Source organism: Heteronotia binoei, chromosome 2, assembly GCF_032191835.1.
Source record: "Heteronotia binoei isolate CCM8104 ecotype False Entrance Well chromosome 2, APGP_CSIRO_Hbin_v1, whole genome shotgun sequence".
In the NCBI taxonomy this organism is placed as follows: domain Eukaryota; kingdom Metazoa; phylum Chordata; class Lepidosauria; order Squamata; family Gekkonidae; genus Heteronotia; species Heteronotia binoei.
The window spans coordinates 182,808,228-182,832,118 of NC_083224.1; the positions used below are offsets into that span (position 1 = coordinate 182,808,228).

The following is a 23,891-nucleotide window of genomic DNA, read 5'->3' on the forward strand; positions in this document are numbered from 1 at the left end:
ATCCCCCCCCCCCTCACAAATAGGCATTGCATCACCCTAGCCAAATTGATTAGGTCAAAATAGAGTCCTTAATTAATGAGAAGTCAGGGCTTGTCAACATGAAATCCATTAAAGACCAGTTCAGTTTTAATTTCAGTCAGGCACCGTTTGGCAGTCTCTGTGGATTCATTAGCGTTTGGTGATCTATAGCCTCTTTCTGTCTCACTTCTCTCAACCCACCCCCAATTCTGGGTTTTTCACCTCCAGTAAATATTGGCATTTTAGACCTCAAGATGAAAAATGGGAGACTCTTTGGGTTAAGGGCCAGATTAAGCTGATGTGCAAGAGGCGACTCGGTTGCCGCTGGTGGAGCCGAGCCTAGAGTTGCTTTTGGCTCCTGATGTTTCTTCATCCCCAGCAACTTAAACTGGAGAAAGATGACAAGGAGCCTTTGCAGCTCACTGCCGGTTCCCTGGGAATACTTGAGACACATTCAAGAGGAAAACTGCTGAGAATCTGACGGAGGTTCTAGGCGTCTGCAGAATCAGTTAGATGTCCAGGCCTTGAGAAAAGGAGTGCACCCCAAGACAAGTCCTTCTGTCAAATAGCACGCTGCCTAGACCTTGTGTAGCTTTCACTGTTTGCACACTGAGGCAACCCACAGACAAGGTAAAGGTCACACTCCAAATATGCAGTAAAAATTTCTGTGAATTGTGTATCAAGTGTGCCATCAAAACAAGCATTTCCCGTCCCAGAGCTTGCAAACCTACTTGGAGTGCGTGGAGTTTGCAGCGGTGCATCTAACCAACTGGCCGTGTAGAGTTGAGTTAGGAACTCATCCCCAGAGAACTGTTTCCCTGCCTCACAAATATGTTCTCCCAAAGTGACTCGCTCACAAAAACACTTCCTCAGCCTGCCTGCACGCACAGACCTCCATCAGCAATTTCGGAAAGAGAGAGCCAGTTGTCATTTAGTGAACAAAAATCCTTTCCTTCTGGAGACAGTTCTGACTAATCACAGGCAAACCAGAGTCACAAACCTGCACAATCTAATTGCTTGAAAAATACATTTGGACTCTCCCCCCACAAACACGAGTCTGCCTCGGCCCAAGTCGGACCCTTGGTCTATCATGGTCAGTATTGTCTACTCTGACTGGGAGGAGATCTTTCACATCACATGATCTATTTTTTTCCCCACTGGACATGCCAGGGATCAAACCTAGAACCTTCTTCATGCAAAACAGGCACTCCACCACTGAGCCGTGCCTCTCTCTTGCAACTAGGGAAATGGGGATCACCCGGAATTACAGTTCATCTCCAGACTGCAGAGATCAGTTCCCCCAGAGAAAATGCGGCATTGTGACCTATCCTGTCCTCTCCAGGCTCCATCCCCAAATCTCCAGGAGTTTGCCAACCTGCATCTGGCAACCCTACGTGCAACTGGTACATTTTCTATACATGTTGAGCTTGGAGCTGGTATCTTTTCACTCAGCACCTACCATTCTGCTTGGCTGTTTCATAATCCTCTTTGCAGACCAGGCGCCCGTCTTCCATGAGGTAGAACTCGTCACCTGTGGCCAGCTGGCGGTTGCAAATGATGCAAGCGAAGCAGTGTAGATGATAGACAAAGTCCTGGGCTTTCCTGACGACCTGCGTAGGCGGGATCCCTTGCTGGCAAGCTGTACATTTTGTACCAAACCGCCTGTTTAAAAGCAAGAGTAAAAAAGACAGAGCTGGGTAGCTGCTGCAAGGAAAAGACTATTGGGTGCAAAGTTCAGCTGCTGAGAATTTCAGCCATTTATAACAAAAAAGCAAGATTGTAGCTATAAAGATAAGCTTGGAAGTGTGTGGCCTCTTGAAACGTCAGAAGTCAGGGAAGTGCTGACCTGGATAGCCCACCAATCCTGATCTCGTCAGATCTCAGAAGCTAAGCAGGGTTGACTGTGGTTAAGAACATAAGAGAAGCCATGTTGGATCAGGCCAGTGGCCCATCCAGTCCAACACTCTGTGTCACAAGGTAGCCAAAAAAACCAGGTGCCATCAGGAGGTCCATCAGTGGGGCCAGGACACTAGAAGACCTCCCACTACCCCTCCCCCCAAGTACCAAGTTAGTAGTTGGGTGGGAGACGTCCTTGAAATACTAAGTCAAAAGGATAGGGGCAGGCTCTATTCAGCCACCTCTTGGAATATCCTCCATGCCGCCAGCAGGGGTCAGTCATCAGAGATCAACATGATTTCCAGGTGCAGGCAAACACACACACATGCAAATATACAAGAATTTTTTTTTAAAGGGTCAGGGAAGTTCCTACTAACAACTTTCTGGGGTTGAAGGTAGGGTTGCCAACCTCCAGGTGTGGCCTAATGTTCTCCCAGAATGACAACAGATTTCCAAATGACAAAGATCAGTTCCCCTGGAGAAAATGGCAGCTTCAGTGAGCAAACTCTGCAGTTTACCATAGATCCTAGGGGAAATCCATCCCCAAATTCACCTCCTAGAGGTTCCAAACCCACATCTACAGGAATTTCCCAGGCTGAAGTTGACAACCCTAGATAAAGGTGAGGTTTCTGTTCCTTCAAGCCTTCCCAAAGATCAGCAGAAGCAGAATAAATGACATTTTTAAATAAAAGAAAACATGCAAAATAAGCAAATTTGGAAGACCTATGCAGGATGCAAACTAGGGATGGGCACGAAACATGAAAATAGTGGTTCGTTTCATGGTTGGTTGGTTTGCCCAATTCAGCATTTTGGTTCGGTTCACATTTTTTATTTTATGAATGAACTGTGGTTCGTTGGTTCAGGAGGGCTAGAAAGCGCCGGCCAGGAAGATTTGATGGGGCAAGGCACCTGGCATGGTAGCGTCACTTCCGGGTGACATCGTCACATCGCAGCACATGAGAAGGATTCCCCTGGCAATAATGACACCGACAAAACACCAGAAAACAAGCCGCTTTGTTTCGCGAGTTGTGTGTAGTGCAAGTGCCCAAACCGATTTGGAACGAATCATGAATAGGCTTGTTTTAGGCATGCATCTCAATCCCTGCCCTTATTCCTGCCTGTCCCTAACGCAGACATCGGCATTTCCTGGATTGCCTGGAAGCAGAATTTTAATTCGGGAGGGGTGTGAAGTGCCGCTGCCTGCAGCCAAACAACAGTTAAGGAATGATTCACCATCATTAGCGAGAGAGGCCAGAAGAGTTTTTAGAGGCGACCAGCCCTCAAAACTGAGAGAAAGAGCCATGGAGGAAAGGGGCAGAGTTTAAAACAGCAATCAACCCAATTATGCATGACATTTCACACTGCAGGGCTTTATCTTCTTCAGTGGAAAGAGGCTAGCTTAATGCATCCAAGGGAGCTTTGGGTTTTAATGGACCTTTTAACTCCAGTCGGCTGAGCCCAAACAAACTGTTGGTATTTAGTTATATTTGTAATCCCCACTTTCCAGTCCTCCCCCCCCCAAAAAAAGCCTTTCAAAGAAGCTCATATCAATTAAAATTCTGTAGACAATACTGCTGGCAGGTGCTGCATATAAACATGCGTTCGATGCTAGGCCTAGTCGTCCAGCCTACAAACAATGTGGCTGAACGCACAAGGGAAGGGAAGAGGGAAATCAGATTTTAAGGTTGCCAGACTCCAGCTGGGGCCTGGAGATCTCCCATTTTTACAGCTGATCTCCAGCTGCCGGGGGGAGCCACAGGGGGGAAACCCTGCCTGAAGGTCCCTTCCAACTCTATGATTCTATGAATCTATGATTCTAAGTGAGTTGTTAGTAGGTATTTCAGTTCTGTTGAGGTCACGCTGATCTTTCCATCCTAGTCATATTCCTGGTGTGCACGCGCTCCGGATTTCATACTGATGAATACTGTAATTATATGTAACAACCATAATATTGATCTGGATGGACTAGGCTAGCCTAGTCTCATCAAAACTCAGAAACTAAGCAGGGTCAGCCCTGGTTAGTGTTTGAATAAGAGATCTCCAAGGAAGTCCAGGGTTGCTACATAGAGGTAGGCAACGGCACACCACCTCTGTTCGTCCTTTGCCTTGAAAACCCCAGTCACCGTAAACCAGCTACAACTTGTCAGAACTTCCTACCACCAATACTGCAATTTAGTTGTGGCCACTGATTGGATTATGCATGCCAGATTAAGGAATGAGGATCCTCCCCTCCGGCATACAATAACAACAATACCCGGCACCCATGCAACTAGTATGTGAGTGTCCCTGCAAACATGCTCAAGAAAGAACATGTGCTCTCAAGTATTTTTCAGGAATGCCTGTGAGTCCCTTTGTAAGGGGACTGGACTTCTGTGTGGTATAGTAATTAAGATCGGTGGACTCTAATCTAGAAAAACGGCTTTGATTCTCCCCTTCTCCACATGCAGCCTGCTGGGTGACCTTGTGTCCGTCACAATTCTCTCAGAACTCTCTCAGCCCCACCTGACTCACAAGGTGCCTCTTGTAGGGAGAGGAAGGGAAGGCAACTGTAAGATGCTTTGAGACTTCTTTGAGTAGAGAAAAGCGGGTTTTAAAAACCAACTCTTCTTTGTTTTGCTGTTGCAGACTAACACAGCTACCCATCTGGAATTATCCCTAATTGTTCTTTCCTTCATAGAATCATAGAATTGGAAGGGACCTCTAGGGTCATCTAGTCCAACCCCCTGCACAATGCAGGAAACTCACAAATACCTCCCTTTAAATTCACAGGATCTTCATTGCTGTCAGATGGCCATCTAGCCTCTGTTTAAAAACCTCCAAGGAAGGAGAGCCCACCACCTCCTGAGGAAGTCTGTTCCACTGAGGAATCGCTCTAACAGTCAGGAAGTTCTTCTTAATGTTGAGGCGGAAACTCTTTTGATTTAATTTCAACCCATTGGTTCTGGTCCTACCTTCTGAGGCCACAGAAAACAATTCCACACCATCCTCTAGTCTAGATGACAGCCCTTCAAGTACTTGAAGATAGTGATCATATTGCCTCTCAGCCACCTCCTCTTCAGGCTAAACATACCCAGCTCCTCCAACCTTTCTTCATAGGGCTTGGTCTCCAGATCCCGCACCCCTTAGTGCAAGTGAATATTAAGTATCAGTGCCAAAGCCAGCTGGCTTCGGTATCAAGCACAGCAACCAATACACCACCATAGAGTACTGCCGGGGGGGGGGTGTGTGCTGTGGCCATGCAGCACATCAGCACTGTGGCTATGCAGCAAATCACCTGAGTTTTAATGTCTCCAGTGCAGGAAGTGACTGCATATAGCAAAGGGTTGTCAGCTCTAGGCTGGAAACTCCTGGAGATTTGGGAGCAGAGTGTGGGGAGGGACCTTAGTAGGGTATGATGCCACACAGTCCACCCTCGAAAGCTGCCATTTTCTTCAGAGGAACTGATTTCTGTAGTCTGGAGATCAGTTGTAATTCCAGAAGGTCACCAGGCCCCACTTGGATGTTGGCAGCCTTATTGTGGCTTGAAGGGGCCACTAGTAGCTTCCCAGCCTGCCGCTGCTTCTGCTCTTTTTGGAATATAGCAATGGATTTGTGTACAGAGAAGAAGAGGATTCTGTAGGGAGCAGCAAGCTGCAGCTACTTTCAGGAAAGTACCTTCTTTCTTAAGGGGCTTTTCCTTGTCAGCAGAATGCTACTCTTAGGTTTTATCTTCTACAACAATCTAGACCAGAGGTGTCCAGACTGCAGCTCGGGAGCCACATATGGCTCTTTCACACATATTGTGTGGCTCTCAAAGTCCCCACCACCCTGTCCGCTGGCTTGGAGAAAGCATTTCTCTCATTAAATCACTTCGCCAAGCCAGCTGGTGGCTTGGAGAATGCATTTAAAGTTAAAGTTGCTTTCTTTCCACCTCTCCCCCTCTTCCTTCCTTCCTTCCTTCCTTCCTTCCTTCCTTCCTTCCTTCCTTCCTTCCTTCCTTCCTTCCTTCCTTCCTTCCCTCCCTCCTTCCCTCCTTCCTTTTTTCCATATTTTTTTTATTATTTCTTAATTAAAATATACAATTTTTCATTGCCTCATTGTTCCAATATACATTTTTCATCCCCATCCCTTCCCCCTCAGTCTAATCATCTTCTGTCATCCAGGGGCATAGGGCTTGAAGCTTCCACCAAACGTCTTCCTTCCTTCCTTCCTTCCTTCCTTCCTTCCTTCCTTCCTTCCTTCCTTCCTTCCTTCCTTCCTTCCTTCCTTCCTTCCTTCCTTCCTTCCTTCCTTCCTTTCGTCTTGTGGCTCTCAAACATCTGACATTCACGTCTTGTAGCTCTCAAGCATCTGATGTTTATACGATATGGCTCTTCCATTAAGCAAGTTTGGCCACCCTGAACTGGACCTTCTCTCTCTCCCTCCCTCTCTCCATCCAGTTTGTTAGTTCCTAAACCTTTCTTTCCCCGTAATCAGTACAGTGTCTTGACTGCTGCACGAGCACTCTGCTGACATGCTCCGCCCCTGCTGAGGTTTCCAGCACTGCAGAGAATGCCACATGGACAAAAGGTGGCCACACACCTTGCTGCGGGTCTCAAGAATGCCCTGTGGCCTCCACCACCTGACTGTATTGCCTCAGACTCACAGCTATAAACTACAAATGCCCACCAGCTTCCTAATAACTCTGGGAGTTATTGGTATGCTTTGCCCCCCTTCATTTGTCAAAGGTACATAAAAAGGTACCAAATGTACACCTTTAACAAAATTTTAAAAATAAGCGCATGAATCAGTCTTGAAAGCTGCCTCCCGTGCCAACGCACCCTTAGACAAGCTGGTGCGCATGATTTCCGGCTGGCACACAACCTGCAGCGTCCTTCTCTTTTCCCATCAGAGATAGACTTTGTTGCTACATTCTGGGACTGTGTATAACCATAAAGCCACGTTAATGCTACATTAAGGAGTCACATCTATTTTAAGCGCCGGAAAAAGCAGTGTCAGAATGCTATAATTCAGCCGCGCTGCACCTTGATTTTTATGTCCTGCCCTCCCAAACCTAAACTGTAGATAATTAAGCTGCAAAGACAGGAAAAGAGAACATAAAAGCAAAGGGGGCAAATTCTTCTCTCAGTTACTTATTGCCGTTAACATGCCAATGCTGACATTACTGCTAGCATCGCGGCGCAGGAAGGATTTGTGGGTGTGTATAAAGACAGCGGCCAATGGCTTCCACCATGCCGTGACTTTCAAAATTGCCCTGGGGTGAGATCCACAGAGCACACAGTCCTGTGAAATGATGCGACGTGTGTATTTTGGGGCAGCCCTGTCCTAACACCCCAGCGTCAGTAGGGTTTGCTAGTGGCATATCTCCAGATACACCAGCATAGTTTCAGGATATGGCAGCGTAGCTCGAGGTAGGTTTTCAAGGGGGGGGGCGGTTTGTAGAAAAATTCCAGCAGGAACTCATTTGCATATTAGGCCACACCCCTGGCATCACCATTGTTCCCCGCAGGGGTTTTTTGTAGGAAAAGCCCAGCACAAACTCATGTGCCTATTAGGCCACACCCCCAACACCAAGCCAGCTGGAACTGCGTTTCTGTGTGTTCCTGCTCAAAAAACCTTTGGTTATGCTGAGAGTGTGTGCCTGGCCCAAGGAAACCAGGCAAGTTTCCATGGCAGAGTGGGGGTTCAAACCTGGATTTCCCATATCCTAGTCTGACGTGCTCATTGCTACACCACATTGACTCTCTTTGAATACCTGCTAATACAATGTTTTGTCTGTTCAAGAAGCATTTCTGGGCAAGTGGAGGCCGGTACATTATTGTAGTGGCTGGTACATTGCTTTGACTGCTGTTTAATTTGATCTTATGTTAGGTTTGAGGTAGGTGGTTTTATTATTTTATATCCCAGCGCTTTTAAGGGTTGATAAACTACAGCTGTCTCTTGGCAGGGGGCGTGTGGATTATTTAGCATTTTGTTTTGTTGGCTTTAAATTATGACATTTTTAGTGATGACTGGTAAGCTATCTTGCCACAGGGAAAGGCGGGATGATGAAGAAGAGTTAGTTTTATGCCCCACTTTTCTGTACTCTAAGGACTCTCAAAGCGGCTTACAACTGCCTTTCCCTTCCCTTACAACAGCCACCTTGTGAGGTGGGTGGGGCCGAGAGAACTGTGACTAGTCCAAGGTCACCCAGCAGGCTTCCTGTGGAGGAGGAGTGGGGAATCAAACCCGGTTCTCCAGGTCAGCGTCTGCTGCTTTTTATCACTACACCACAGAGGACACAAATGCATTAATTCATAAATAAAATAGATTACGTAACCATTATGTATCCTCTGCTTTGATACCGGCCTTGAGTACTGTGTGCACAATAGAAAGGTGATGGGATGGTATAATAAGTAGGGCTCTTTTTGTAGCAGGAACTCCTTTGCATATTAGGCCACACCTCCCTGATGTAGCCAATCCTCCAATAGCCTACAGGGCTCTTAGTACAGGGCCTACTGTAAGCTCCAGGAGGACTGGCTACATCAGGGGGGCATTGCCTAAAATGCAAAGGAGTTCCTGCTACAAAAAAGCCCTGATAATAAGCAGGGGTCATTTCGTAGCAGGAGCTCATTTGCATATTAGGCCACACACCCCTGAGGTAGCCAATCTTCCAGGAGCTTACAGGGCTCTTTTTTGTAAACTCTTGGAGGATTGGCTACATCAGGGAGGTGTGGCCTAATATGCAAAGGAATTCCTGCTACAAAATAAGCCCTGATAATAGGCATTCTCAAATAAATATGGACACAAGGATTGCCTGGGTAGATCACACACAAGGCTCCATCTCGTCCAAAATTTGCTTTCCTAGAGCAGTCGGCCACATGTCTCTGGCAACGTCACAAGGTAATGGCTAATTCCCTCTTGTTGATCCCCAGCACTCTGCTAATCAAAGGAACTCTACACCACCTCCCTACCTGCAAGTTCCATTTTCATGGTTAATCACTGTCATTAGACTTCGCCGCAGCGAACACACTCGTCTCCCCAGCTACCACACAAAACAGTGGCTAAAAAAAGGAACTCTAAGCACCTGGTGGCTGGAAAACCTTAGCAGGTGCTGGAGTCTCTTGTTACAGAATGAAAACACAAATTGTCCCATGTGACCAGCCAAGGTAGTCATGCTAACCGGTCTTTAGCTTTTCAGAGGGGAAGGTCTTGCCTTACACGATTGGCTGCCCTTAGGAAACAAGCCCTTCATAATTTCAGCCCTGTTTATACCATCAAAGGGTTTGCAAGTGGCTGAAGAGGGATTAATGCAAAATAGATGAGCTTCTGAGTAACTGAGAGGCCTGGGCTACGTATCACCTCTAGCAACCCTGCAAAGCAGGGGTGTCAAACATGTGGCTTGGGGGGCCAAATCAGGTCCCTGGAGGGCTCCTGTCAGTCCCCCAAGCAACTGGCTGTCATCTGCTTCTTTCTCCCTCTCTCTTGCTTCCTTCTGCATCACAGCTTGCTTTACCAGGCTTGCTCAATCGCACAGGAACTACAGAGCAAAACCTCTATTTTCTCCATTGGCTGAGGCTGCTCCCTTGGGGAGGAAGGGAGGAGGGAGAGCTTGCTTTGCCAGGCTTTCTCAATCACTCAGCCGAGCTACTGAGCCAAGCCTCTCTTCCTTCTATGGGCTGAAGATCCTCCCCCTCCTGGCCCCCTGGGAAGGAAGGAAAGAGCCAGAGATTCCTTTGCCCAGTTCCCTGGATCCCAGGGGAGAAATACAAAGAAAGCACCTTTAAGACCAATGAGTGCTAATGTTTTAAGCATGTTTTATGTTAAGGGTTTTTAACAAAATCTTTAATTGTGTTTGTGTAATGTACTGAGAACCGAGACGGTTTGAAGGCAACATAGTTTATTCAGTAGCACATCACAAGAGAGAGAGCACGCGGGCCGGGCCCCGCTTATATACATTGCCCGGAACTGCCCCCTCATCTGACCAGGCCAATCCTGGTCAGTCAAGCTTCCCACCATATATCTTGATGGGCGGGGCATATGGCGAGCTACATCCGGGGACCCAGGGGTCGCCTTCAGTCGCGATCGCCATGCTGCATAACCTCTAATGTTCAATACATAACAGTTTGTCTGTGTCCTTTTATAAAGTTTATATCTCTGCTGCCTAATCTTAAATAGATACATGGTCCAGCTCAACATGGCCCGGCCCAACATATGTCATATCCAGCCCTCATGAGTTCGACACCCCTGCTGCAAAGATTCATTTTCCACTGAGAGGTGGATGCTAGAGAGGGGAGAGCTAAGTCCATCCTTTCCTTTCAAATTGCTAGATGAAGATATTGGATTAATATCCTGCCCTCCACTCTGAATCTCAGAAATTACTACATGCATGCATAAGTGCCATCAGGGCTTTTTTTTAGCAGGAACGCACAGGAACACAGTTCTGGCTGGCTTGGCATCAGGGGGTGTGGCCTAACATGCAAATAAGTCCCTGCTGGGCTTTTTCTACTACAAAGCCCTATGTGAAACAATGGTGACATCAGGGGGTGTGGCCAAACATGCAAATGAGTCCCTGCTGGGCTTTTTCTACAACAAAGCCCTATGTGAAACAATGGTGACATCAGGGGTGTGGCCAAACATGCAAATGAGTCCCTGCTGGGCTTTTTCTACTACAAAGCCCTATGTGAAGCAATGGTGACATCAGGGGTGTGGCCAAACATGCAAATGAGTCCCTGCTGGGCTTTTTCTACAACAAAGCCCTATGTGGAACAATGGTGACATCAGGGGGTGTGGCCAAACATGTAAGTGAGTTCCTGCTGGGCTTTTTCTACTACAAAGCCCTATGTGGAACAATGGTGACATCAGGGGGTGTGGCCAAACATGTAAGTGAGTTCCTGCTGGGCTTTTTCTACTACAAAGCCCTATGTGGAACAATGGTGACATCAGGGGGTGTGGCCAAACATGCAAATGAGTCCCTGCTGGGCCTTTTCTACTACAAAGCCCTATGTGGAACAATGGTGACATCAGGGGTGTGGCCAAACATGCAAATGAGTTCCTGCTGGGCTTTTTCTATCCAAAAAGCCCTGAGTGCCATCAAGTCACAACTGACTTCTGGCAACCCCCCGGGAAGGACAAGCGAGAAGCAGAGGTGGTCGGCCAACACCTTCCTCTTCAGAGTCTTCTTTGGTGGCATCCCATCCAAGTACTGCCCCAGCTTAGCTTACGAGATCTAATGAGATCAGGCTATCGTATAAACCAACAAATCACTCACAAATCATATCAGTCCTAAGCGAATGCTGCGTTTAAATAAAATCCTGCCCGTTGGAGTTTGTCTGAGTAATCCCTACTGATGCCAATGGCTGTTGATTGGTTTGAATTGGCAGCGTCTTTGCACATGCACACTTTGGCAAAAAAAGAAAATCACCCTTGATGTAACAAAATTGTTTAGCAGACATTCACACAGCTGTTCAAGCACAACTGTTTGGCTTGCATCTGGCCAGCACCTTTGAACACAGGAAATTCAATTGTCGAACGCGTTCATGCCAAAATTCACGGGATCCCTGTTACGAATCTGAAAAGGGCTCTGAACACAGCACAGCTTCAAGTAGATCACTAAACTAAATCCCAGCCTCTGGCTTCAGCCATGAACTTTCCTGCTTCAGAGATCATCTTTTCCCAGGACCTTTTTTTGGGCAAGAATGCACAGGAACGCAGTTCCAGCTGGCTTGGTGTCAGGGGGGGTGGCCTAATACGCCAATGAGTTCTTGCTGGGCTTTTTCCTACAAAAAAAGCCATGATCTTTTCAGTTCTGAACATATTGACTCCCTCTGTATGGATGAGAGGTGGCAAAACTATGTCTCAGGAGCCACATGTGGCTCTTTCACATATATTGTGTGGCTCTTGAAGCCCCCACTGCCCTGTCTGCTGACTTGGAGAAGGCATTTGTCTCTTTAAATTACTTCTTCAAGCCAAGCCAGCCAGCAGCTTGGAGAATACAGTTTAAGTTAAAAGTTACTTACTTTCCACCTCTCTCCCCCTCTTCCCATCTATTTGCATTCCTTCCTTCCTACATTGATGTTCATGTCTTGTGGTTCTCAAACATCTGATGTTTATTCTGTGTGGCTCTTATGTTGAGCAAGTTTGGCCACCCCTGATATGGATTCTGCCGGCTAGCTTTCCTATCTCTTTTCTAGCCTACTTTCTTGACCAAGTATGAACATCCTAGTCTCCAAGACTGTTTCCCAAACCTTTTCCCCAGACTCAAACCCTACACGCTCCCCCAAATGGTCGCCAACCAACCTTCTACCAGAATCCTTCAAGCGCCGTGATTACCCTTTAATAATCTTTCCCCCCCCCCCGCCCCCGCTCATGAAAAATGTTCTGCTCTTGTAAAAAATAAAAAGCCCATGTTCTTTAATGGCATCTGTCAAGAGACTAGTGACCATCAGGAAATGTGACTAAGTAAACACGCCATTTGTTACTACGGGCAGCTGCAGCAATTGCTGGACAACAGATCAATCAGTTTTTAAAAGGCATATTAATAAAAGGGTATGTGGCAGCATCAACACATTAACATGGAAAATGAATTCCCTTCCTCCTGTAACAAATGCCCCTATGAGTAAAATAGCAGCTGCTAAGGAGAATTGCCGGCTTCAGGCCCGAATCCTGCAGCATTTGGCAACTTCAGAATTTGCAGGGAATTGTGGTTTAGCCAGAGAATTGTGTGCATCAAAAGGGCCTCACTGCATGTTGCATTTAAAAAAAAAAACTGAATCAGTAAGGTGAGAACACAGTATGCACATGTTTGCAAATATGTGTCTCTTGAGAAACCAGGATGGGCGTTTGCTTAGTGTCCACAGAAAGCTCAGCCACAAAGCCAGATTTGCCCTGCACAGTATGTGAAGCCATAACCTTTGGGTTATAGTTGTTTAAAGCCTATTTGGAGGCTTTTTTTAAAAAAAAATGTGCAAGCAGGCACAACACATACAGTTCCAGGAAACGGGCAAATGTGCCATTCCAGAGAGCATCTGTGCCGTTCCAAAATCTGAGTCATGCATTATTACAATGTCCAGAGTGACTGATAACAATGTGAAAAGCAAACTGCCAGGGCTCATCTATAACCTCAGACATACCCATTTCTGTTTATTTATACCCTGCCCTGACTGGGATGGCCAAAGCCATCTCCATCTTGTCAGATCTTGGAAGCAAAGCAGTGTTGGCCTTGGCCAGGATTGGACGGGAGACCTCCGAGGAAGTCCAGGGTTGCTACGCAGAATGCCTCTGCTCCGCTCTTGCCTTGAAAACCCTACACAGTTGCCAACGTCAGCTGAGACTTGATGGCACTTTCCACCACCACCATTTATACCCTGCTTTTCTCCCTGATGGGGACCCAAAGTGGCATACAGCATCACTCTCTCCTCCTCCACTTCATGCTGACAACAGAATTGTGAGGTGGGTTAGACTGAGAGAGATAACAGCTCACCCAAAATCATCTGATGCCCATTCAGACCTGATTCTCCCTAATCCTAGGTCACACACAAACCACTGCACTATACTGTCATTCTCTTCTCCCCCGGCCCACAAGCTCCATGGGTAGACCTATTACAATTGGATCTCCCTGTTCAGTTCCAAATTTTCCTCTAGGGAAACACAGCCTTGGCCTAAGAGAGCCAGTTTGGTGTAGTGGTAAAGTGTGTGGACACTTATCTGGGAGAATCGGATTTGAGAAGAAGAAGAAGAAGACCGCAGATTTATACCGCACCCTTCTCTCCGAATCAGTCTCAGAGTGGCTTACAATCTCCTTTATCTTCTTTTTCCACAACAGACACCCTGTGAGATAGGTGGGTCTGAGAGAGCTTTTCAAGAAGCTGCCCTTTCAAGGACAACTCTTGCGAGAGCTATGGCTGACTCAAGGCCATTCCAGCAGCTGCAAGTGGAGGAGTGGGGAATCAAACTCTGTTCTCTCAGATTAAGAATCCACACACTTAACCACTGCACCAAACTGGCTCTCATTGATTCCTCACTCCTCCGCTTTCAGCTGCTGGAATGGTCTTGGGTCAACCATAGCTCTTGCAGAGCTGTCCTTGAAAGGAAGCTTCTGTGAGAGCTCTCTCGGCCCCACCTGTCTCACAGCCTGTCAAAGGGTGTCTGTTGTGAGGGGAGGCAAAGGAGATTGTGTGAGCCGCTCTGAGATTCAGAGTGAAGGGTGGGGTATAATTCCAATATCATCGTCGTCGTCGTCTTCTTTGTCAAATAGCACCTCTCAGGTGAACTTATTTTAATAATAAAAAGAAGGAGGAGGAGACTGGATTTAGTCTTTAAGCAAGAGTCCTTTGTGGCAGGGGATGAGCTTTTGTGAGTCACTGCTCACTTCTTCAGATAGATCAAGATGGGTAGCCATGTCAGTCTGTCTGTAGCAGTAGAAAGAGTAAGAGTCCAGTAGCTCCTTAAAGACTAACATATGAATATATGAAGCTGCCTTATACTGAATCAGACCCTTGGTCCATCAAAGTATTGCCTACTCAGACTGGCAGTGGCTCTCCAGGGTCTCAAGCTGAGGTTTTTCACACCTGCTTACATGGACCCTTTTTAGTTGGAGATGCCAGGGATTGAACCTGGGACCTTCTGCTTACCAAGCAGATGCTCTACCACTGAGCCACCATCCCTCCCCTAATTTTGTGGCAGGGAAGGAACTTGTGTGAGTCACTGCTTCAGGTATCTTCAGGCAGAGGTCGCTCCCTAAAAGAGAGGGACAGAAAATTTGCTACCTGGGACTAGATTGGGGCTGTGAGCCAATATAAGGCAGCTTCATACAATCCATACGTGCTCATAATAAATCATAGCTCTAGGGTTGCCGCCAGGTCTTCCTGCCCATAGGCAGGGTGGGGGAACGGGTTGCCAACTCCAGGTTGGTAAATTTCTAGAGATTTGGGAATGGAGTCTGGGGAGGACAGGGGCCTCGGTGGAGGGCAAGGCTATAGAGTCCACCCTTCAAAGCGTCCATGTTCTCCAGGAGAATGTATCTCTGTAGTCTGGAGATGAGCTGTCATTCCAAAAAATCCCCAGGTCTCGCCTGGAGACTGGCACCCTTAGCATAGCTCCTCCACACCCTGATTCTGTTGGCGGTTTTTTTATTTTTACCAGACACACGACACAACATCCCTTGAAAACCATTGCTTTAGCAGCATCCAGAAAAATAAAACCCAGAGCCTTCCCTCACCAGCCTTCTTTCTCTACCGGCCAGGATTGTTTGTTGGCAGTGGCCTTGTGTGCCTTGCCACATCAGCTAGCATTGAAGCCTATGAGGCACTTTCTCTGATTCACCCCCTCCGCATGACTCATTGCTAAAGGTGACAGCGGCCTGACTGGGAGATGAAAGAGCCAGGAAGTGACTTTAGCATTCTGGTCGTTTTAAGACAAACGCATCGATCACAAAGGCCTGGAAGGATATGCCTAGTCATAATGCCTTAATAGCTCAATTTAGCATAAGTGACTTCTGCCTTGTGCATTGGAGAGAAAGAGGGGAAAGGAGTGAAATCATATCCTATACTGCAGCACAACTAGGTTTGAGTCCAGTAGCGCTTTGGAGACCAACTAAGCTTCCGACTCCGAGAGTCAAAGCTCCCCCAAAACTTGCTTTTCTCTAAAGTGCCAGTGGCAGGGCTTTTTTTGGAGCAGGGATTCCTTTGCATATTGAGCCACTCACCCCTGATGTAGCCAATCCTCTAAGAGCTTACAGGACAAAGAAACCCCCCCCCCCCAAAGGTAAGAGATAAGAAAGTGTTTCAATTCTGATCCACCAAATGTTGCCCAGAGTTCAGTGTGTCTACATAAGATTATAAAGAGTTCAGTGTGTCTACATAAGATTTGGCAGCTACACCAAAAGCATTAATCCAGTTGCTTATCCCTCTACAAAAAAAAAGAAAAAGAAGAAGAAGCAACAGAACCAATCCCTGCAAAGCTCCCAAGGCAACAGTTTCCTCTCTGGTCATTGGTTAGATCATAGGGGGTTTTTTAATTAAGCCCACAAATGCTTTTAAAATAGGCTGCTTCCCCCTCCCCCCACCCCACTCCCCATATACGCTTGAATATAATCAACAGCAGACCTTTGAACCTGGCTATATATCTCCCCCACCTCCTCCCCTCCTGAGCTCCCGGATGAATGCGCAAAACACCAGCAGCAATGATCGTACATGGAGTCTGATCTGTTAAAGAACTTTATATAATTTTAATACAGTCTAAATCTATCCCTGCTACTTATAACTTTTTAAAGAATTTCATCTGGAGTTTCCAGCTGATATCAGACAACCTAGAATCATAGAGTTGGAAGGGACCTCCAGAGTCATCTAGTCCAACCTCCTGCAGAATGCAGGAAACCCACAAATACCTCCCCCTAAATTCACAGGATTTTCATTGCTGTCAGATGGCCATCTAGCCTCTGTTTAAAAACCTCGAAGGAAGGAGAGCCCACCACCTCCTGAGGAAGCCTGTTCCACTGAGGAATCACTCTGTCAGGAAGTTCTTCCTATTGTTGAGCCGGAAACTCTTTTAATTTAATTTCAACCCATTGGTTCTGGTCCGACCTTCTGGGGCCACAGAAAACAATTCCAATACCTGTAAAGAAGGATCTACCTGCAGGGCAAGGAGAGGGAGCCCAGTTTCAAAGAGCACCCCCCCACACACCGCTGCCACCACGAAAGCCCTTTAGTTTGTTAAAATAATGCACACCCTTTCCGTCACTGCATGCTCACAAGCTGACTTAGATTTCAAACAGAGTACTTTAAGCAAAATTTAAAGTTCGAATTTCCCAGGGAAGTCAAGAATATGCTACTAGGAATACTGCCTAATAATTTGCCAAAAATTTTGCAAGAGGCATTCAAATACATGGTGACAGCAGCTAGAATTATTTTAACAGCAAAAATGAAAGTAGACTGGGCAGAACTGTAATCTACAGTGGATCACACTTACAAGAATGGGAAAATAAACTTGCTGAATATGTAGTGATGGCAAAATTAACAACTTATTTGAGAAACAGATCAGTCACAAAATTTGAGGAGAGATGGAGTGTTTACTATTCAAATAGAGTCAAATTTAGAATGAGTAGTCTAAAATACTGTATACAATTGTATTGCAATGAAGAAGCAGAATGAAAATAATTTCTAAATCTAACATGTTGAATATAAATATGTATAAGGAAGTGGGTTGTGATGAGAAACATTTTTTATTTTCTACTATAATATATATGGTACAATAGTGCTCCCTTCTGTATTTTTGTTGTTACCTATTTGCCAAAATGGCAAAAATATGCAGTATTTTTACTACATATTTTACAGTTTACAGAAACAGTGAAATTAATAATCCAGCTGAAAAACAAATTCAAAATGTAAAATGTTGAATATAAATGCATCCCATCAGAAGTAAGTTTTATAGTTATTTTGTAAACAGTTTTCAATGTAATGAAGGGGTGCTGGGGAGAAATATTTTCTATTTCATACATTTTTTATATATATAATCACATATGCACACACACGCAATTATGATACTTAATAATTTTTCCTTTTCTGTATTTCTTTTTATTATTTCTATGTTTTGCAAAACTAAAAAATAATATATTAAACAAACAAGCTGTGTGTCATAAACAGACAGAATGAACATGGGAACTGTGCCAGATGGATTTGGAAAGGACTGTTTAAAAAACTTATATATCCATGTTCTCACAATGATCTTCAACATATTTTAAACAATAGTACAGAACAAGGTAAGAATAATATCCGTGTTAATCATGACGGCTCCTAACAGGCCCCCAAGCAATTGACTGACTTCTGCTTCCTTCTCCCTCTCTTGCTTCCTTTTGCATCACAGCTTGCTTTGTCAGGCTTGCTCAATCACACAGGAACTACAGAGCAAAACTTCAATTTTCTCCATTGGCTGGGGCTCCTCCCTTAGGGAGGAAGGAGGGGTGAGGCAGATCTTGCTTTGCCAAGCTCTCTCAATCACACAGCAGAGCTACTGAGCCAAGCCTCTCTTCCTTCTATTGACTAAGACTCCTCCCCTCCTGGTCCCCTGGGGAAGGAAGGAAAGACAGAGCTTCCTTTGCCCAATTCCTTGGATCCCATTGGAGAAATATAAAGAAAGCACCTTTAAGACCAATGAATGCTAATGTTTTAAGTTTTTTTAAAAAAAAAATCTTTAATTGTGTTTGTGTCCTTTATAAAGTTTATATCTCTGCTCCCTAATCTTAAATAGGTACACACATGGCCTGGTCCAATATGAAATGGCCTGGCCCAACAAGGCCATTTATGTCAGATCTGGCCCTCATGACAAATGAGTTTGACACCCCTGAGCTAGAGGGTCTACACTCTACATCAAGCTCAGCTCCTAGAACATCAACAAAGCAAAACCTAATTCCAGGAGGCAATGCCAAAGCCTGAACAAGAGGCTTTTTCTGGCTGAGCCTTAACATGGGACTGTTTTCAGCCTGTTGCCACCAAAATGGCTTCTCTGCTGAGTCAAGCTTATTACCTTGAAGGTTCCTGTTTGGCAAAAATTTGGTGACAATGCATGAAATCATGGCCTATATTAGAGCCCCTAAAAGCCACGGCATCCACCAGACTGCCTTCTGATGATCCCTCATGTTGCTTCCCCAAAGCAAAAGGCCAATCTTGGCTTTTCTCTGGTTCATCAGAAGAGGACATACTGCAGAAGACCTCAAGAAGCCCCACCTGGGTCTTTTTAGGCAACACTTGTTTGGAAATAGCTGCCTTCAATGAAGAAGGAGGCTTGAAACCTTCTAACATTTTCTGAAATCTCCTGATGTTTTGTTGTTGGACACAGCCCTCGCCTCAGCCATTCTGTTGTGGCACCCACTTCCTGTCCTCAGCATGCCAAAAAAGTCCACAGATTCAACAGGAGTTTGGGACTTTTCAGTTTAGAAAAGAAATATCTAAGAAGGGACACAATAGAGACTGATAAAATTATGCATAGAGTGGAGAAAGTTGACAAAGAGAAATTTTACTTCATCTCCCTAAATACTAGAACTCAAGGTCAATCCCGTAGCCAGAAAATTTTGGGTGGAGGGGCCAGGAAGCTAAAAAGTTTGGTGGGGGGGTTGTGGGGCTTGGCTGCTTCTTCCCTCCAGCGGCCAGCCTGCCTGGCCCCAACTCTCTCTTGCACTCTCTCTCTGGCTGTTGGTCTCTCGCTCTCCCTTGTCGCTGTCGCTCTCCCGCTGTCTCACTGCCACTCTCTCACTGTTCCCCTCTTGTATGCACTGCCGTTCTCTTTCTTGCTACCACTCTCTCACTGTCCCCCTCTCTCTCACGCGCTGCTGTTCTCTATCGCCCGTGCTGCCATTCTCTCACAGTCCCTCTCTCCCCCTCCTCTTTGCCACTCTCCCACTCATTGCCCCCTTCTCTTTGCCATTCTCCCTGTCAGGCTCTGTAACTCTATCATATTAAAATTATAGAATACTAACCAAATGGATTTTTCATACTAACCCCAAAGCCTTTTGTTGTACTGTAGCTAGCATGCATATCAAAGGGGGGACATTTGAAGTGTTAACTTTGTTTAGGTTGTAAAAGGAGCAAAGAAATGCGACCGTTAGTAGATACCGCGGTCGACCAGCATCTTCCCAGAGGCAAAGAGATAAGAGGAAGCTCTCGTGTGAAAGTTTGCACCTTCACTCCCTGTTGTTTTGAGAATAGTGGCTTTGTTTAGATATTGCTTTGAAGTAGATTCCTTAAGACTAAGAAACACCCAGTCCCAGGTATTAGTCTCAACTTTTGTATCCAGCTATGCGTTTCCAATAAAGTATACATTGTTCCAATGAATACTGCCTTGAGTCTCCATCGCCTGACACTCCCATTCTCTCTCTCACCACCCCCCTCTGTCTCTCACTGGTCCTAATGGCCCTCCAACGGAGGGGCCCGACATAGGGAAACGGTAAAGGTAGTCCCCTGTGCAAGCACCAGTTGTTTCCGACTCCGGGGTGACGTTGCTTTCACAACATTTTCACGGCAGACTTTTTATAGGGTGGTTTGCCATTGCCTTCCCCAGTCATCTACACTTCCCCCCCCAGCAAGCTGGGTACTCATTTTACCAACCTCGGAAGGATGGAAGGCTGAGTCAACTTGGAGCTGGCAACCTGAACCAGCTTCTGCTGGGATCAAACTCAGGTCGTGAGCAGAGGGCTTGGACTGCAGTACTGCAGCTTTACCACTCTGCGCCACGGGGCTCTTGTCCTACATAGGGAAGGGCAGGTTTCATAGAGCAGCCTGGCCCCCTGGGGTTCCCCCGTATCCACGAGCCTGCTCAAAGGCGTCCAATGAAGGTGATGGGCAGTAGATTCAGGACGGACAAAAGGAAATACTTCTTTACACAGCAAGTTATTAAAGTGTGAAATTCGCTGCCAGAGAATGTAATGATGGCCACAGAAATAAACAGTTTTAAAGGGGGGTGGTTTAGATAGATTTGTGGAGGACAGGCTACTCGGAAACCTCCACATTCAGAGGCACTAAACCTCTGAATCTCAGTGCCAGGAGGCAATATCAGGGGAAGGTCTTGGCCTCTATGCCCTGTTACTGGCCCTTCGAAGGAATTGGTTGGCCACTGTGTGAGACAGGATGCTGGACTAGATGGACCACTGGTATGATCTAGCAGGGTTCTTCTTGTGTTCTTTTATTTGGGCATCGCTGACCTCTGAGCTAGCATATTTCCACAGTGGAGATGTCTCAAAATTTAAAATCCATTTGCAAGAATGTTCCACAAACCTGGGGGGGGGGAGGGATTTCATTTTTGTCTGCTCCCATTCCCAGTTCTTCCCTGCAGTTTTCTTCTGGATTCTATATTCCTATATAATAGATTCCACTCCTTCTGTGGAATTCTCTCCCATGGAGTATGGCAGGGGGATAAAACTGTGGAATTGGCTCTTACCCTGCAAGACCGATGCTCACACGAGAGTCATTACTTCCTTTTTAAACCTGCTTATGTAATGCCATTAGAGAGGTTTTAAATAAAAGCAAACACACATTTCAGCAGGTTAGATCAAACAGCCATTTCCCTCTACTTCTATCCCTCCTCTCCAGAGAGATCCAAACAGCTGGCAAAATGAGAAGGATATTAACTGCTAGATTAAAACGCTCATTAATGCCAGCAAAGGGGCACTGGGGAGTGGTCCGCAGAGAGAACATATTATCTATGGCAATTCTCAGAGCACTGCTCTGCTGGGAGTTGTAAAAACAGCATAAGTTGTGAAGCTCCAGCCACTGCATGCCCTTCAGGTGCTTAGGAAATGAGATATGCACACAAACAGGAATTCTTCAAGTTTGCCTTTATTGTGGGCTTTCCTACATCAAGGCCATAACTCAGGGGTGTCAAACATGCAGCCTGTGGGACTGATTAGGCCCCCAGAGGGCTTCTATTAGGCCCGTAAGCAACTCACTGATCTGCTTCCTTCTCCCTCTCTTGTTTCCTTCAGCATCACATTTTGCTTGCCAGGCTTGCTCAATTAAGCTACAGAGCAAAGCCTCTATTTTCTCCATTGGCTGACCAGCACATGAAGCAACTATGTACAAAAGTTTGCAATACCCCGCTGTTTCATGTTTTCCCCCTGGGTCTTAGGCTCAAAGCATTGACCTTGAGATTTCTGAAAGGAATCTCAATAAATCAAAAATAGGTTTGCAGCTCACAGACACACCCCTGAACAACATCTGAACAGCATACTCAAGATTGCCACAGCACAGACATTGTTTCCAGATTTTGATGCTGTGATTCAGAGCAAGAGGCATCAGTTATCAGAGACTGTTAAATAAACAAAATATTGCTAATCTTTTAAGAATGTTTTACTTTAAGTTTTTTTTTAAATCTCTAATTGTGTTTGTGTCCTTTATAAAGTTTATATCTCCACTACCAGGAATTACATTTTATGACACACATGGCCCAGCCCGACAAGGTCTCATTGATATCAGATCTGACCCTCATAACAAATGATGCAATAACTGTTTGAGCTTTCTCTGGGGTTACATCTCTGAGGGTCAATTCCCATGCTATTTCGTGATACAGTTACATTGGGAGGGGAAATCGCTCCTTTTCAGTCATTTCTTTTCTTAGAGGTGGTATGCTGTAATTTTGTCCATACATAAGTCTGTGAAATTGACACAGTAATTTACACATACACTCCTCAAAAGAATAAGATGAGAATTAACCCTTTTCAGGAAGACACAGATAACTGAACGTAATTCTGCTGCTGTCTAAACAAACACTCATTGTTGTTTCTTTCAGGGAGAGTTCTAAAATAACAATATTCCTGACTGATTCTCCAGATTTTCAGAACAAAATGGGGAGGAGGCACCTATTGGCTAGTGCCTGTTCCATAATATCCTGTAATCCCCAGATCAATTTTTAAAATGGGTATCTTTTTGTAAGGCAAAAGACAAATGCACACATATATAAATGTATATGTGCTTCTTTTAAAACAAGTGGAAAACCTGCTTGAATCAAAGAATAGGGCAGAACTGAGGGCTGAGCCACAACTAGGCGACATACAAACGTGAGAAATTAAATTTGCAGTGCAAGTGGCAACATGAGACTCCTGTCACAGTTGACAAGCCCATTCTTTATTTTTCTTTAGACTATTTCTATGCCGCCTTTCCACCCAGCTTAAGATTCCCAAGGTGGCGAACAATCAAAACCATTCGATCAGCTTTTAGAAATACATTTTATAACACCAATTAAAAACAATTAAACAAAATATACTCACTCATTTCGTAGCAGAAACTCCTTTGCATATTAGGCCACACACCCCTGATACAGCCAATCCTCCAAGAACTTACAGGGCTCTTTTTTGTAAGCTCTTGGAGGATTGGCTACATCAGGGGGTGTGGCCTAATATGCAAAGGAGCTCCTGCTATGAAATCACCCCTGCACTCACTGATAAACTACATTAACTGGAAGGAGGATCAGCGATGGGCCACCCAATTAAACAGATATTTACCCTCCAGCGGGAAGCAATGATCAATAGGGATGATGAATTAGTCTGGGGAGGGAATTCCATAATTTTGTTGCTGCTACAACTGAGAATGCCTTTTCTTGAGTTGCCATTCATCAGTTGGCGAGGGCACCCGAAGAAGAGCCCTTGAAGATGCCCACAGTGATCGGGCAGGTTCATACGGAGTAGGCAGTCCTTCAAATGCTACCTCTGCCCTCATAGCTAGAGAGTTTGCTCCTTGTCACCCTGGGCCTGCAAAAAAGGCCAGGCACGGTGGTCACACGGCTTAGACACCAAGGAAAAACAAAAAGCCATACCAAAAGAAGAGGGCAAGCATTGCCCCATTTAATGCTAGCACTGACAACACAAGAGGCAGGGCAAGCCACTCCTGTATCTCCCCGATCAGAAGGAGTCAGCTATGAATAGCCACCCTTCCAGTCGAGGCTTCTGAGGTTGTGAAGGGATCGTGGAGGAATTTCTCCTGGCAACTGCGCATCCTCTGTACAGGCATTTGTCCTGCTTGGAGAACCATTGCCCAAATACATGCCCATCACTCAGTTACATTAGGTCACTGTAGGAGAAGCAGGGCTGGATTAGCAATTAGGCAAAGTAGGCACTGGCCTACGGGCCCCCACGCCTTTAGGGGTCCCGGGCCAGCTTTGCCCCTTGTTTTCCCCCCTGCTTGCAGCCTTCCCAGCCTTCACTACAGCCAGCAACTGAGCCACTCTTTGCCCGACTTCCCTGGTGTAGCTGCTGCTGGTGTCATTGCCAAGTTTGCCTCTCTTTGCCTCTCCCTTGCAGCTTTGTCAAAGGGGCTTTTGAGAAGGTGCCTGCAGTTGGGGCTGCAGGTGGTGGGGTGGGTTCTCTGATTCTGAGATAATTTGTGAGGAGGGCCTCGAGATTTTGACTGCCTAGGGGCCTCCATAGGGTTTAATCCGGCACTAAGAAGACAGCAGGCCCAGCACCAAGGCTTGTTCTGTACATCTTACTCAAGGTTTCTAGGTCTCCTACCAGCGGCTGCCACCTTCCACCACTGCCT

General features: G+C 45.9%; 1 protein-coding gene across 1 annotated transcript in view; it reads right to left on the reverse strand.

Moving 5' to 3' along the window:
- Positions 1 to 23,891, reverse strand: part of LHX4 (LIM homeobox 4) — a 95,439-nt gene that overhangs the window by 10,586 nt on the left and 60,962 nt on the right. The window contains exon 3 of the mRNA XM_060233386.1: positions 1,478 to 1,680. Within this exon, the coding sequence (XP_060089369.1) occupies positions 1,478 to 1,680 (203 nt within the window). The remainder of the gene's footprint in view (positions 1 to 1,477; positions 1,681 to 23,891) is intronic.